The sequence below is a fragment of the Helianthus annuus genome, chromosome 17, assembly GCF_002127325.2.
Source record: "Helianthus annuus cultivar XRQ/B chromosome 17, HanXRQr2.0-SUNRISE, whole genome shotgun sequence".
Classification (NCBI taxonomy): domain Eukaryota; kingdom Viridiplantae; phylum Streptophyta; class Magnoliopsida; order Asterales; family Asteraceae; genus Helianthus; species Helianthus annuus.
The window spans coordinates 19,814,192-19,830,181 of NC_035449.2; the positions used below are offsets into that span (position 1 = coordinate 19,814,192).

At 32.8% G+C, this 15,990-nt stretch overlaps 1 protein-coding gene across 1 annotated transcript; it reads left to right on the forward strand.

Moving 5' to 3' along the window:
* Positions 1–8,296: 8,296 nt before the first annotated feature.
* On the forward strand, positions 8,297–14,021 carry LOC110921297 (endoplasmic reticulum-Golgi intermediate compartment protein 3). The gene is made up of 12 exons (XM_022165588.2): positions 8,297–8,406; positions 8,767–8,889; positions 9,437–9,519; positions 9,631–9,706; positions 9,796–9,863; positions 10,404–10,488; positions 11,517–11,629; positions 11,710–11,793; positions 11,876–12,022; positions 12,748–12,856; positions 12,946–13,065; positions 13,735–14,021. The coding sequence occupies exons 2-12, from the start codon at positions 8,802–8,804 to the stop codon at positions 13,806–13,808; spliced, it is 1,047 nt and encodes a 348-aa protein (XP_022021280.1). The 5' UTR covers positions 8,297–8,406; positions 8,767–8,801; the 3' UTR covers positions 13,809–14,021.
* Positions 14,022–15,990: the final 1,969 nt, after the last annotated feature.

Consider the following 15,990-nt stretch of genomic DNA (forward strand, 5'->3'; position numbering starts at 1 on the left):
CTTCGATAAGCATCCACATCGTTCAAAACTGAGCTTTGCAAAATCCCTAAAAACTATCAAAACAATACAAATCTCTTAGACACCAGTCAACTATATGATATTAAATTAGTGGTATTATAGTACAGGAAGTGTTAAGTATTTACCATTGGAACCGTCTCAAAATATTATATTTTGACCCGTTATGAACCTCAACCCACACATCTTGCCACCTCTACTACTTACCATTTATTAATTACCACCATAAGTCCATTTATAAAAATGACTGCCATCTTTTATATCTTTAACGATAGTAAAATACCAATTCAAATCTATCATATGATTTTACCTTTTGATTGTCTTCCACAAAGAATCTAAGGAAGTAACCTTCAAACTTCTTTCCATCATCATGTGAAACCAATTTAATACTCATATCTTGATCGTAAGCTGCATCGCAAATTGGATCCCGTCATTAATAACAGTACTTACATTAGTTGCTAAAAAATTTCTTTAAAAAAAAGTTTTATATAGATGGTGTAATTGGCATAGCTGTCAAACTCGTACAAATAGCATTAAAAAGAGCAGACTCGGTCCCTGACACGAATCACAAGTGACTCGCATCAAGCTTTACGGATTTTGGACCGACTTATTTAGAGTCGACTTGATTTGTAACGATCAGTAAACAAAAAACAAATATTCTGCATTTTTTTCATCCAAATCAGTAGTCCATCATTTCTCACCTCAAAACATGCAAGATTATAGTTGTATTTCTTAAAAAAAAGATTCATCTTCATCGGTCTCTCCTCCTCTGATTTGAGTTATAAAAATCTCCTTTTCTTTGAGTGTATCTCAGATTTGAGTTATAAAAATCTCCTTTTCTTTGAGGTTTAAAGATTCATCTTCATCGGTCTCTCCTCCTCAGGTGTAATACTGGTCTACAATTTCATATCCATCACTGCTTTGCATTTTTTGAGGGAACACAATTTGGTACCTGTCGAATGTTTTGAATCCCTAAAATACAAACGTATATGAACAATGAGAAGATTAAACATACATTAACACAATCAACAATACTGATAATACTGAAACAAATATCAAAATTAGCATCATCAACAATTTAATTACCATACAACAGTTCCAGTCCACTCGAGTTAAATCTCAAAATCCGCCAATAACTCAAAATCGCAACAAAGAGTGTCACCGCCGTCGAGAGTTCACGGCGGAACCCTAGTTCGTATTCTTTTAAACACCACTGGTAAACATTTAACACCATAATAAAATGAAAATCACACTTTACCTGGAAATCCTCGAAAACAAAATAATCGGCCGAGATAGAGAGAATCAGAAAGGCGATGAGGAGATTATCGGATAGAATAGAGATTAGATGATTGATTCACCAAAGATTTGCCATTGTCGTGTATGATAATTAGGGTTAGTGAACGACAATGATTCTGTCCAAAAAGAAAAGAGAAGTAAGATTTAGGGTTTCTCAATGAAGAATAAGGAAATGAGCGGTGATTGTTTTGATGATAATGAATGAGGAAAACAGAAAAATTAAAAAGGAAACAAAGTGGCGCTCAAAAACCAATTATCTGGATTTAGAGCATTGCCACATCAAGGTCAAAAAGTCAACATTATTTTGCTTTAATATAAGAGATAGATATTATGGAATAATCGATACCTAAATACATTGATATAAATCTCTAAACAAGAAGTAGTGTTTATTTATATTTTTTTCGAGTAGATATTTTTATTTGTTATAGCTAAAACTTATAGCAATTATTTTTTTTCCAAATATTTACTATTTTTGGTGTATTAAATATCATAATACGAAATTGTTATCACCCACCGTACTTTCTCCAATTTTCTATTTTGTTGTTGGTTACGATCAGTATTATATTATAGTTATTTACATTTGCTACACATGTTATTCGTTTTTTTAAATCATTTAAAATACTACGAGCCATGTAATTATAATTTTTAGGAAAAAACACTTTTTTAAGTTTCGAGATATGCATTACATGTTTGTTTCTTTTGAGTTGAGCTCAACTAGTCAACTATTTGAGATCATATAGGCTCGTATATCTAATCAAGTCTTTTATTTATATAAACATATCTTTTTTAATTAATTAAAATAAGTATATAACATAACAAATATTATTATTTTATATATAATGATGACAAAAGTAACAAAATAATACATATTATGGTATACAAAATTACATTAGTGTTTATATATATACTAGGTTAAAACCTCGTGTATTACACGGGTTGCATAAATATAGGGTGTAAGTTGGATACAAAGTCCATTTTTCCTACAAAGTGTAAAAAGTCATCAAATACCATAATGTCAACCATAAAACACACTCAAAACCCACAAATAACATTGTGGAGATTACTAAAACACCATATTTGTGGGTTTTGTATTGTGTTTTGGATAATAAGGCTTTAATTATTGAATAACTAATATTAGTGTGTTTTATGTTGATTATCATGTTGTATTTTATATTCATAGTTGTACGACCGTGTGTTTGAAATTTTTAAGGACTGTTAGGGTTTGGATATTGTGTTTTAGTGATATTCACTATGTTATTTATGAGTTTTGAGTGTGTTTTATGGCTGAAATTATGGTGTTTAAGTGTTTTATGGCTTTGTACACTTTGTAGGAAAAATGGACTTTGTAGCCGAACCTCACCCTATAATTATATATTATATATAATAAATAATAAAAACTGATGTCATATGTTAATACAAACAGTCATCAAGATTTATCTTTTAAAAATAAACATTGATATGATTTAATATTTACTTATTATATTTTTTTTTGTTTTTATTTTTCATAAATGTAATTTTATATAATAGATTATAAAAAAAGATATCACTTTAAAAAGACTCGTATATTGCACGTGTTTAATAAAATATAATGTCATATGTTAACACATACAGTTGTCAAGATTTATCTTTTAAAAATAAACTTTAATGTACTATTTACTTATTATAACATTTTACTTTGTTAAATATGTATTTTTAACTATTTTTTTGTTTAAAATTATTATTATTTAATATGATCACAATAAAAATAAACGTATATATTCTTATCTAATATTTTGTGTAAAATTATTATTATTATTATTATTATTATTATTTAATATGATCATAATAAAAACAAATGTTTATCCTTATCTAAATATTTATTCTTATCTAATATTTTGTTTAAAATTATTATTATGATTTAATATGAGAGATAAATAGGAAAATAAGGTGAGAAAGCACCAGGGAGTGACACGTGTATATAAAAGATTTTCGTTTATTAGTATATAGGAAGGTATAGTTTGAAAATTAGTTACGAGTCGAACTAGAGTTATTTTGTATTCGCAGACAAGCTCAAATTTTAAAAATATCGTACCCAACTATATTGACACGGATTACACTCTATTATACGAGTAACTATCACATGAAAGCATAAACTTTATTGGATAAAACAAATTAAAAAGGACAAAAAATGCATGCTTATGATGTTACGATCCCGGCATAACACACGGGCCAAGAATGTTTGTTGGTGTACACATGAAGATAATTTATTTCAAAATAAAATAAAATTTTGTTTATAAAAATAATAACAGGATGAAATAAAAGAAAAAGAATTATGCAATTAAACTCAATGTTCTATAAAAATTCAAATTCTGTTTTAAACGTATTCAAACACGCTTCAAATTTAGTCAATGTTGATATTTCTTTCCACCGTATTTTAACCGACCATTTGCCACCCAAGTGGCCAAGTCGCCGGAAAGCAACGTGAATAGCGTATTGGAGGCTTTGACGAAAATAAGAATAATTGAATTGTTCAACTTGATCAAATAAATTGTGCTTGAGTTGAACCCTTCATTGTGGCCCATGCATTTATTGAACTTCTTTCAATCTTTGTATTTAGATGTGTAAACAAGTATTTGTATGAAAGAAGAAAGGTTATGACTTACAATCAATCTATGTCGATAAGTTAACAAAGGGCCTATGATGTTCTATAAAATAAATGAAAGACAATAACGGATTTATATTAAATTTTCAATAAGATATCTTTTTGTGATAATTGTCATCGTGTTGATTACACGCGCTCTTTTTCTTGTTTTCTTAGTTAGGGGTGTAAACTTATGGCACGACATGAAAACACAACACCAACCTAACACAAAGTTCACGGGTTTTGGTTTAGTATAAACGGGTTCCGGTCATTTTCGGGTCGAATCGATTTAGCTATATGTGTCTGGTTCATGTCAACCTGATGGGTTCGAGGGTTGACCCGCTTGTGACAACCCGTGCTTTCGAGATAAACGTCGTTATCTATTGCTATCATTTATCCGTGTGCGTATCCTTCTCCCGTAGTAATTCTTTTAACTGAATGCATTTACGTAAGCGCCTATTTTGTAATTACACGTTGACCCGCTATATTTGTATTTTTGTTTAGTGGAGAGATGTGAATTTGGACTACTGAAATTTAATTACTTAATTAACAACTACTACTTTAATGATTGCAAGAAATTTGGATACGAGAACAATAAAAATAAAAAGGAATCACACCCGGCTTCGGTAATTGCTAACCTAGGATTTCTACAAGTTTTAATTTTAACTCAAATGCATTTGATTAACGGATTTAGTGTACCGTGACTTAGGTGCTACTAACTATCAACGCCCCGAAGAACGGACAAAAAGACACTTTGTAATCAACACAAGTAAATCCTAACAATGATAATGCACAATTACATATCACTGTTTCGTGAAGTCATAACTTTTAACATCGCTCGACAATTCACGAATTCGCAACAAATGTAACACTATTATCAAGAGTTTCAAAAATCAAATACAAATTGTCACTAAGTTAAAACAAGAACAATTCGAAACCCTAAAATTAACAACTACCTACACCGGGGTGAAACCGAGATGATTAGTCGCTCATGGTTGATGCAACTTGATCACCGGATGTTTGGGATGCGGATGGAGTCATCTTGAAGCTTGATTGGATGATTGGTGAATGATGAAGGTTGGTGATGGATGGTGATGGTGGAAGGATTAGGGTTTGTGGAATGCTTGATTGTGTAGATGGTGATGATGATTCTTGATTCGGATGGAGATTGTAGTGATAGATGGAATTGGAGATGTAATGGTAGGTGAATTCGGCTCCAAGATGAAGTTTCAAACTCCAAAAAGTGTGTAATCCCCGTAATGAATGAAAGAACACCAATCAAAATCGATCTTAACCCCCAAACCTTCACAATTCGCGTTTCCAGAATCCCCTACCCGTCGCCGACGGGCCTGACCCCGTCGCCGACGGGTCCCCAAAAACTGAATTGGTGCCGATGGGTTATATGACTGGATACGGAGATTTTTGGCCGACGGGGTTATCTAGAGCCCGTCCGGGACGGCCTCTAGCCCGTAGGCGACGGCCTCTAGAAACTTGCTTCTCAAATTTTCGCTCCTTGCACTCTCGGTTGATCCGTAACGCATCCCGGTGCTCCGGTTTTCGATCCGATGACCTGTAAAGCTCCCGAAAAGCTCCTTAAACTCCATCAAACCTGCAAAACACATTCTTGATTAAAAGTAGGCTATTCGAAACTAAAACTTACGTAAAAACGTCAAGTTAAACAATAACAAGCACCGGTTTACAACCACATATCAGTATGTATATATAATTAGCGATATACATTGACCCGTTATATGTATGAATATATAATTAGTATTATGCATGACTTTCCGAACCCGAGCCACCCCGTACCCCTCTAGCTTGCGGACGGCCCAAGTGGCCCAAACCTCAATCGTGGCAAAAACTCCCCAACAACCCTTGGCCCATAAGAGGGTTGCGGCTCACATCGAAGCCCACTTAAAAACCCAAACCGTTATCCATTGCCTTGCCTTGGTTACGGCCCATGCAACCCAGCTCAAACCTTTCTTTTATTTGCGGCCCACTTATACCCCAAAACCGCCCACCCAAACTATTAATTACGTATTGTGCATGAGGTAACATAACACACCCAAACCCTTGATCTCGATCGCTTCTCTCTCTTTTTTTCCTCAACTGTCGACCAAGAAGAAGGGCTTTAGAGCTTCAAGTGTTCGGCTTCTAACTTCAAGCAAACTCCATCCATCGCTAGGTAACCACAATTAGGATTTTTATCTATGGTTATGAGAGTTCTTGCATGTTAGCTACCCAAGTCATACATAAACCAAAAACAGTTTTGAACCTTACTTTTTGCTTAACTAAAATTTATGAATTCGCCAACTTTATTGTTGACATGTAATTGCATGTTTTGCAGGTCATTAGGTACAGCTGGGACAAACGGTTGCAATTGCTGGAGTGGTGTGGTTAGATAAACTCTATGTTTTAAATAGAGTAAACTGCTAAAATCGTCCCTGTGGTTTGACTCAAATTGCTAGATCAGTCCAAAATCAACTTTTTTTGCTAAAACAGTCCCTGTGCCTAGTTTCTGTTGCTATTTCAGTCCAACAAATTAACACCGTTAGAACCTCCGTTAATGAATGGGTAAAACTGCTAAATTCGTCCCTGAGGTTTGATTCAAGTTGCTAGTCCAAAATCAAGTTTTTTGAATTTGTTAATTATAAACTTATTTAGGTATATAATTTTTCTAGACTTGCATTAATTTTTTGAATTTGTTAATTATAAACTTATTTAGATTATAAACTTATTTAGGTATATAATTTTTCTAGACTTGCATTAATTTTTTGAATTTCTTAATTATAAACTTATTTAGGTATATAAATCATTAATATCACAAGAGAAAAAAATCCTTTTGTTAGTTATTTTGAAAAATTATTTGTTAGTTATTTTGATTATTATTATTATTATTATCATTAAATGTTTACTAATTATATACTTAAGTATTTAAATAAGATAACACTTAATTTAAATAAAATTAGTTTTAAAAATATAAATGTAGCTTTTTTGAAGAGCGTAATTTAACCGGCCCAGCCTTAAATACTGATTTTATTTTGATGTTGTTGTTGTTGTTACCATGTAAATATTTAGTATTTATTTAAGAATTTAAATAAGACAACAGTTAATTTAAACAATATTTAGTTATGAAAAATACAAACATTATATGTAAATTTAAATATTAAGAACTTAACATAATTTTTATTTATTTTTATTTAAATCGTAATATTTAATGTTTAATATTTATCAATTATTTTAATTTAATATTTGTATTATAAAGTTCTTTTATTCATTTTTCTACTTAATTAAGTGGTTTCTTATTTAATAATACTTATCATTCAGGTGAGGTCGGACAACATGTCGTGCCAGAACAAGTCTCATAAAAAGGATTATTTTGGTTTGAGTCAAAACGAGTTCGGGTCAAACCAGTGTTTAAGACAGGTCAAATAAAATTGCGCTCTCCAAAAGAGCTACATTCTGTTTATATTTTTATAACTAAACACAAATTTAAATTATATATTTAGGGTAGACTTGTAATTTATCTTAATTTTTAAGACATTTAAGAAAATATATAATGCATTTGGTACAAGTATTGATGCATTAAGAACCTGTCATTTACCATTTTTTTTTTTCTCTTGTGATATTAATGATTTATTCAACGAACATAAATATAACTGGACCCACCTTAAATAAGTTTATAATCTTGTGATATTAATGATTTATATACCTAAATAAGTTTATAATCTACATAAGTTTATAATTAACAAATTCAAAAAATTAATGCAAGTCTAGAAAAATTATATACCTAAATAAGTTTATAATATACATAAGTTTATAATTAACAAATTCAAAAAATTAATGCAAGTCTAGAAAAATTATATACCTAAATAAGTTTATAATTAACAAATTCAAAAAACTTGATTTTGAACTGATCTAGCAACTTGAATCAAACCTCAGGGACGAATTTAGCAGTTTTACCCATTCATTAACGGAGGTTCTAACGGTGTTAATTTATTGGACTGAAATAGCAACAGAAACTAGGCTCAGGGAATGTTTTAGCAAAAAAAGTTGATTTTGGACTGATCTAGCAATTTGAGTCAAACCTCAGGGATGATTTTAGCAGTTTACTCTTTTAAATATTTATCAAACTTGTGGTTTTTAGTTGAAAACCCCAACCCATTCAAACCGATTTGTATCATGTTCAAAACCAGTCCGGGACAAAAAAGCCCGGTTTTTTGACACGGGTTTTTTCAAATCATGTCAAATCCTAACTAGCTCCAGTTAGTTTTTTTTTTCTTTCTGAAATGGGCCGGGCTACAAATCGGTTTGATGGGCCCTATCCGACCCACGGCCCATTGCTATTGAGCTTTGTAGCAATAACAAGACGGCATCTCGCAAATCACCGTCTCCTTCCGATTTCTCACCGGTCAAATCCTCCGGTCTTACTTTCTGCGTGTTTTCTGGTCCTATCGCTAATCTCTCCGTTCTAGGTCAGCGCATATTCCTTAATTTTCTGTTCTAGACTCTTCGATTTGTTATTATTTTATGATATGATTATGTTCACAACTAAATAATCATACAGATTAGTTTAGAATTTTCACGATTTTGTTACCACATGATTCGGTAATGTTGTTACTGAAATTGTACGATATGATTCTGTTTACGACCAAATCATACAGATTAGTGTAGAATTATGATGATGTTGTGACTACATGATTCGGTAATTTTGTTATTGAATTTAATAATTTGCTTTAAACGCGATTGATACATTGTGTTAGGTTTAGACTGCTGTTTTAAATTTTCAATTCAATTTTAAAGTAGGTTTGTGTAATTATTCTTCAAAATTGCAGGCGTATGTGAGGTTTTGTAAAAGAATTAATACATCATGGGTGTGAAACAAGTTATAAAGAATCTGGATGCGTTTCCGCGTGCGGAAGATCATTTGTTACAGAAAACACAGTCTGGTGCTGTTGGTAAGTTTGTTTGACAGTAAAATTCATGGATCTTCACATCCGTGGGTCCACGTAAAGCCTCTAGCTCCGGGTGAGCAACGGGGAAAATATTGGTTGGTATAAGAGGTCGGGTGTTGTATTGGTTGCCATAAATATTCTTGCCATGTGGATTACTCCTAAGAAACTAAAAAAGAAAACAAGAACAAATCAACAAATAATTTTGGTTGATAAAGCCCAAAATAATACTTTTATAGGATATATTAGATAGAAGAAAGTATTTTTAGTTTAAGGAACAATTGGAAATAATGTTCTTGAACTTGTCGTGTACGTTCTATCGTAGCAAGTCAAGTCACTTTGTTCCATAGTTCTGCACTCCCAAACCTAAAAGGCAGCTGCATAACTTATCAGTAGGATCTTTTAGAATTCTTTTCACCATGCTAAACCAAACAGCGTGGACATATCTGAATTGGATTTGGTTTTGGTATATATTTCTGGTATTTAACCAGTTTAGTCATTTGTGTCGGTAATTCGAGTCTCTGATTAATCTCTTGCTCTCTTTTTTGTCTAGTTTCTATTGTAGGTTTGTTCATAATGGCAACACTATTCTTACATGAGCTAACGTACTACGTTTCTACATATACAGTTCACGAGGTTTGTTCTTTAGGCTTTTAAGCCTGCCATAATCATTCAGCCGTAGTGGTCACAAAATTGAATTTATTTAAGTACACGTTTTATATATTCTTAAAATTAACATGTTGGCAGATGGCTGTTGACCTGAAGCGTGGAGAAACACTACCAATACATATAAATATGTCATTCCCTTCTTTACCCTGTCAAGGTTAGCAATTTCTGTAGTCAATTTGACTCCCATTTTTAGTTTCACAACATAGCATTCTCTTACGTTTCTCACATTCGTTGTTTGGTCAGTTTTGAGTGTAGATGCCATTGATATGTCTGGCAAACACGAAGTGGATTTGGATACAAATATATGGAAGGTACGATTTCAATGTTTATGTATGTATGTATGCAACACCTTGAAACTCATTCTAGCAATATGACTTAAGTTGTGAATCCATGGATATTCTACATAACTCCGTATTGTACTTTTTATTTTGTGGATGCATCTTCAGTTATTATCAGTTTATCACACTAAGAATTACCTGAAATATGAAAATGGAGTAGAAGAAACTAACTAAAAATGAATGGTTGCTTGAACAACATTAAGAATGTTTTTTCTTCTCGCTGTTCTAACCTTTGTTAACAATCACATACTAAGAATAAACTTGATTGTTTTGCTCTAAGTCTCTAACATCATATTTACTTATTAGGTATACACATCTCTAGGTAAACATATTTGGGAAATGGCTGCCTCATGAAAGCAGGCTGATTTTGTATTTTGTTTCTCGTTGTCAGTCAATAAAATATTATTTGTTTTTCTTACGTGTTATATGAGAATATCTAATTGAGTTTCATTTTTATCTCACTTGTCATTCTGGATGCATTATTGTTCATTTAATGGCTAAGAGTTATTGCAGCTTCGATTGAGTAGAGAAGGGGTGATCATCGGGACAGAGTATCTATCTGATCTTGTAGAAAAAGGGCATACATCTCATAATCATGGTAATTGCTTCTCAGATAATGTACTTATTGAATTTACTTCGTCATTTTCTTCTTGTTATTTTCATAGCATGCGTATACTTGTGGAATGAACTATGACGTGCTTATGTAAAGCTTTCTATACAATTTACAAAGCACTTAAGAAATGTTCTATAACTTTTAAACTTTTCCCTACCATTCTATTATCTTAGAAAATCACTACACTATGAAAACCTTTTCACTTTATAAGTGGATTTCTTATTACAACAAAATGCCATTTTCGTCCCTGAGGTTTGGCTCTTTTTGCGACTTTCGTCCAAATGTTTGTTTTTCCGCATCTGGATCCAAAAGGTTTGAAATCTTGCCATTTTCATTCGACTCGTTAACTCCATCCATTTTTTAACGTTAAGTCGGGTATTTTCGTCTTTTTAGACATTTTTTTTTTGTGATGGTTAAAGGGTTTGGGTGGGGAGAAAGTCAACAGAGGTGGACCTTTATTTTCTATAGTCTTCTTTAACGGAGAACAATGGATGGAGTTAATGAGTCGGATGAAAATGGCAAGATTTCAAACCTTTTGGATCTAGATGCGGAAAAGCAAACCTTGGACAAAAGTCGCAAAAGTGGCCAAACCTCAGGGACGAAAATGACATTTTACTCTTCCTATTATAAAACAAGATTCAGTTCTCATTTATTCACTCTTCAACTATTAAGTCAGTACAAGACTTGAATCATTACTTGTCCTCAGTGAGGTAGAAATTATACGAGCAGTTCTCATTTATACACTCTTCAACCATTCATTTATGTATATTCCAAAAAATTTAAATGAAACCTATGAAGTTAACTTAATGCCCAATATTATAAAGTAAGCATATGAACATATATAATTTATTTACGGCTTGTAATAAAATATTTTCACCTTCAAATGTTTCTTTGTTGCAGTCTTAAAGTTATGAGCATCCTGCAATTGTATCTAATGGTTTCCTGTGTTATTATCACTACATTTTATCTTATTGAGCTGTTATAGCATGGTTCTTACATATTAGTTTGACCAGAAAACGAGACAGATCATCATCATGCGAAAGTTCATCTGGATAAATTTGATGATGAGGCTGAAAATATGATTAAGACTGTCAAGCAAGCATTGGCTAATGGAGAAGGGTGCCGTGTATGTACTCTCAGTTTTGAAACCTTTTTAATACATTGTTCATACTATCACGACAATAACATTCTATTTAACCGAATTAGGTTTATGGAGTGTTGGATGTTCAAAGAGTTGCTGGAAACTTTCATATTTCAGTTCATGGTTTAAATATTTTTGTTGCACAGATGGTAAGTAAAACATGACATATGTGATATGTGTTTGCTTTATTAATCATTAATTAATTATTTAATGCATGCTTTGTTTCTGCAGATTTTTGAAGGAGCTACCCATGTGAATGTCAGCCATGTGATTCATGATCTGTCTTTTGGTCCAAAGTATCCAGGAATTCATAATCCTCTTGATGATACTAACAGAATTCTTCATGGTGCCAGTGGAACATTTAAATATTACATAAAGGTTAATTCACATGTGCATCTTTCCCAAAAAAAATTTCTTCCATATAATAAGTATAGTTTTTTTTTTTTTTTCCAATTCTGAAATCCATACCTAAATATTCTTTTAACTAAAATTTATATTAGTAATTTCAGTTTCCTAAATCAAATATCATTCTAGCAGATTACACCGCGTTTAAATTATCAATATTTTCTCTACAACAAAGACTTTTTATTTGATTTTCAAGTTAAAGTTAGAGTAAAATTCCATTTTCGTCCCTGAGGTTTGGCCATTTTGCGACTTTCGTCCAAAGGTTTTTTTTCCGCATCTGAATCCAAAAGGTTAAAAATCTTGCCATTTTCATCCGTCTCCTTAATTCCATCCATTTTTCTCTGTTAAGTCAGGGGTGTTTCTGTCTTTTTTGTTAACTTAAAGGACAATTCGGTCTTTTTACATAAAGTGAAAAAGACTGAATTGCCCATTAAGTTAGCAAAAAGGATGGAAATACCCCTGACTTAACTGAGAAAAATGGATGGAGTTAACGAGCTGGATGAAAATGGCAAGATTTCAAACCTTTTGGATACAAATGCGGAAAAACAAACCTTTGGACTAAAGTTGCAAAACTGGCCAAACCTCAGGGACGAAAATGGCTTTTTACTCTTAAAGTTTTTTATAGTCATTTGACAGATAAATGTCAAGTAGAAAGTTCTTTTGGAATCATAACATGATATGCATTTTACATGTTGTAGATTGTTCCGACCGAGTATAAATACATATCAAAAGAAGTTTTACCAACCAATCAGTTCTCTGTTACAGAGTACTTTTCCCCGATGAATGAATACGACAGGACATGGCCAGGTTTGTTTCTGAAATGGATTATTACTTGCTTATTATGGTACCATGTCATATTTTTAAGCAAAGTCTAATCACTTTTTTATGTAATTCAGCGGTTTACTTTCTATATGACCTTTCACCAATTACGGTTACGATTAAAGAAGAACGACGCAGTTTTATCCACTTCATAACTCGGTTATGTGCAGTGCTAGGCGGTACATTTGCTTTAACAGGTTTGTCATAACTCTTGTGCTAGAGGCTTAGAACCTTTAGTTAACATAAAGGTATTGGACTATAGGACTAGGGTTTACAAAATGGATACGTCGGTTGGGTTTGGTAACAGGTCAGAACCTCAAGTAATTTTAATGTTCGCATCAAACTGGTTTGATCTTGCGAACATTTTTTATTCGATTTTTTGAAAGTTATAAATAATTTGTGTGTTAAATGTTATAGACATGATGTACTCCGCAATAATTAATATACATCTAGAGGGTACTCCACAATAATTAATATAAGTTCTGCCCTCAAACAATTGCAACAACCTTCACCCTTGGTGGTTTGGAAAACCAGATCTATTCTCTAGTGTGATATTACATTATTACCCTTTTGATAGGGTTAGGGTTGTTGATGGCTTTGATGTTTGTAGCGGCAATCGATTGTGTTAGGGTTGTTGACGGTTTTGATGTTTGTAACGGAGTTTGATAGGGGGTTAGGATTGTGGACAGTTTTGATGGAGCGTGTGGTGGTCTAGGTGTTGGGTGGTGGTTATTTTGGTTGTTGGTGATGGTTTTTTGGTTGTTATGTGGATTTAATCATGAGTGACCTAAATTCTAAAAAAATGTATATGAAACTTCTTTTTAAGGCATACAAAATATTAAATATTACCGGATCATCTTTGACAGGAATGCTTGACCGATGGATGTTTAGAATTCTGGAGGCAGTGACAACACCTACCCCCAGGCGTTCAATGCGGTAAAATTTCTCTCAGATTTGCTGGGAAAACATGAAGCAAGTTCCAAACCACTGAAGATGTGTTTGTTATTTTTTTTTAACTTTCTGTTATCTTTAGTACTTGTTATTACTTTTTTAAAGGCATAATTAATCAGATGTAATATTTAAGTAGAAATCAGTTGGTTTAACCAAAATAACAATTTTGATTTGTGCTTAAGCATGGTCTCTGGTGTGACAATTAACCTGTTTGACCATTTTAATGTTTTTAAAACGGTTCTTACCCGTGACCATTTTAGTCTTGTTGACTAACACGTCCAACAAACCCATCTGCAGCGACTACTTTGTGTATGGATGCACAGCAAAGTAATGGTATATACACATATATACTGCAAAATATAGAAATATGTTTGCAACTGATCGAAACAAGAAGTCTGCCACTGCGCCACTGGAGTATTAAGTGAATGGTACAAAGTAATGGTTTACATGGCATTCAAGTATTAGAAAGGGTTTCATTTCTACTTTCACCAAAAACATGTCAACTAGGGATGAGACTGGTACAAAAATACTGGAACCGAAAATAAGTAAAACACAAATTGTAGCATGTGGCATTACAGAGATCAACAAATTTATGATTCTAAAAATGGCTTTAATTTTTAATTGGGATAAAAAATTAATATACGGACCTAAAAATTTATCTAGTTCCTAACATAAAATTTTGTAGCATGTTATATAGACTAAATGCCTTGCACCTCTCATTTATTCACACGTGCAACGGCGGAACTACAGGAGGGCCCAGGGTTCCGGTGACCCTTCGATCAATCATATTGTATGTTCATCGGGGTTTTCCAATGGAGAAGATTTTCTCTAGTCAACTTATTCAAAACATCTAGTGAAGAGAGAAGAGTGAAGATTGTGAAGACAAATATATCGCTACGTTTTCCACTTTTCCGGTTGCCAACGATGACCTTTTTAACTATCTTTGTGTGAATAAGATACCAGGAATACAAGTATATATTGGGTTGAGGGTTGATATAAAAAAAATATAGGGTGGTGAATAAAAGTGGACCAAAGTGAGGGATAACATAGTGTTAGGGGAGGGGGGGGGGGGTGGTTCACTAGTGATAGAATTCTATCACTCACAAGCACTAATCAAGTTCCGCCATGTCATTGACCATTTTTCTATCACTCACAACCTTTTTTAGTCGGGGTGGTCATCACTCACCACCACACCCAACAATTTCCCCCCAACCAACAATTACACTCACAAAACAAAAACAATAACGCGTTGAAAATATCACGAAAATGGAATTGCGTGATGCTATAACGCGTTATAGCAAGGAGGCGGGGTGGGGGTGATCATAGTTCCACGTGTTAAAAAATTTCCCGTGATGATATAACGGGACCGCCCCCCGTTGACCCTTAGTGTTGACTTTTGAATTCAATGAAAATCTTGATTTTTCTCTTATATTATTTATCAATATCAATTATTTGACTTAAGGTTTATACCATATGATCTATTGTCATATTTATTCGTTGTTTTCTAAATACACACATAACTCTAACTTTTCTAAACATTTATCTATGTGTTTGGAACACTCTGACCAGCGTTGTGTTAAACTGCTACAAAACATATCAACTAGGAGATTACGATTAATAGCTTGTCAGTTGATAAAATGTAAGTGGTTTATACGCTAGCGATTTATCAATGTGTTTGGAACATTCCAACCAGTGTTGTGTTAAATTGCTACAAAACATATTAACTAGGAGATTACGATTAATAGCTTGTCAGTTGATAAAATGTAAGTGATCTATACGCTAGCGATCCTTAAAAATTATGACCTCTCAAGTAAAAAGTTCTACTTCCGTCATTGCCCACATGGCACAAAAGTATTAATGTTGTGTGTCACATTGTGCATAAGAAATGGCATGGCTGAATTTTATTGGTTTACGCTCTATAAAACAAAAGAGATGATGCATTTTTAGGCTAGCTTTGCATCTATGGCGCACAAGTGTGAATTTTGCGCGTTGGTTGACGTACAAGTATGGGTTTCTTCCATCAGTAGGTGCATAAGTCGAACACATTACACGTTTTTTTTTATCAAACTTTACTACATATATATTAAATATACAAATCATGATTCTTCGATTTTACTGGTCAAACAACTTTTATTGATTTTTCAATATATTATCTTTTATAGTTTAATTTA

What these genes read in the sequence shown, in the direction of transcription:
- LOC110921297 (XM_022165588.2), top strand. Translation starts at nt 8,802, where the DNA reads ATGGGTGTGAAACAAGTTATAAAGAATCTGGATGCGTTTCCGCGTGCG. An exon ending in AACACAGTCTGGTGCTGTTG is followed by an intron (nt 8,890 to 9,436) that starts GTAAGTTTGTTT and finishes TTTTTTGTCTAG; the next exon opens with TTTCTATTGTAGGTTTGTTC. An exon ending in CGGTACATTTGCTTTAACAG is followed by an intron (nt 13,066 to 13,734) that starts GTTTGTCATAAC and finishes CATCTTTGACAG; the next exon opens with GAATGCTTGACCGATGGATG.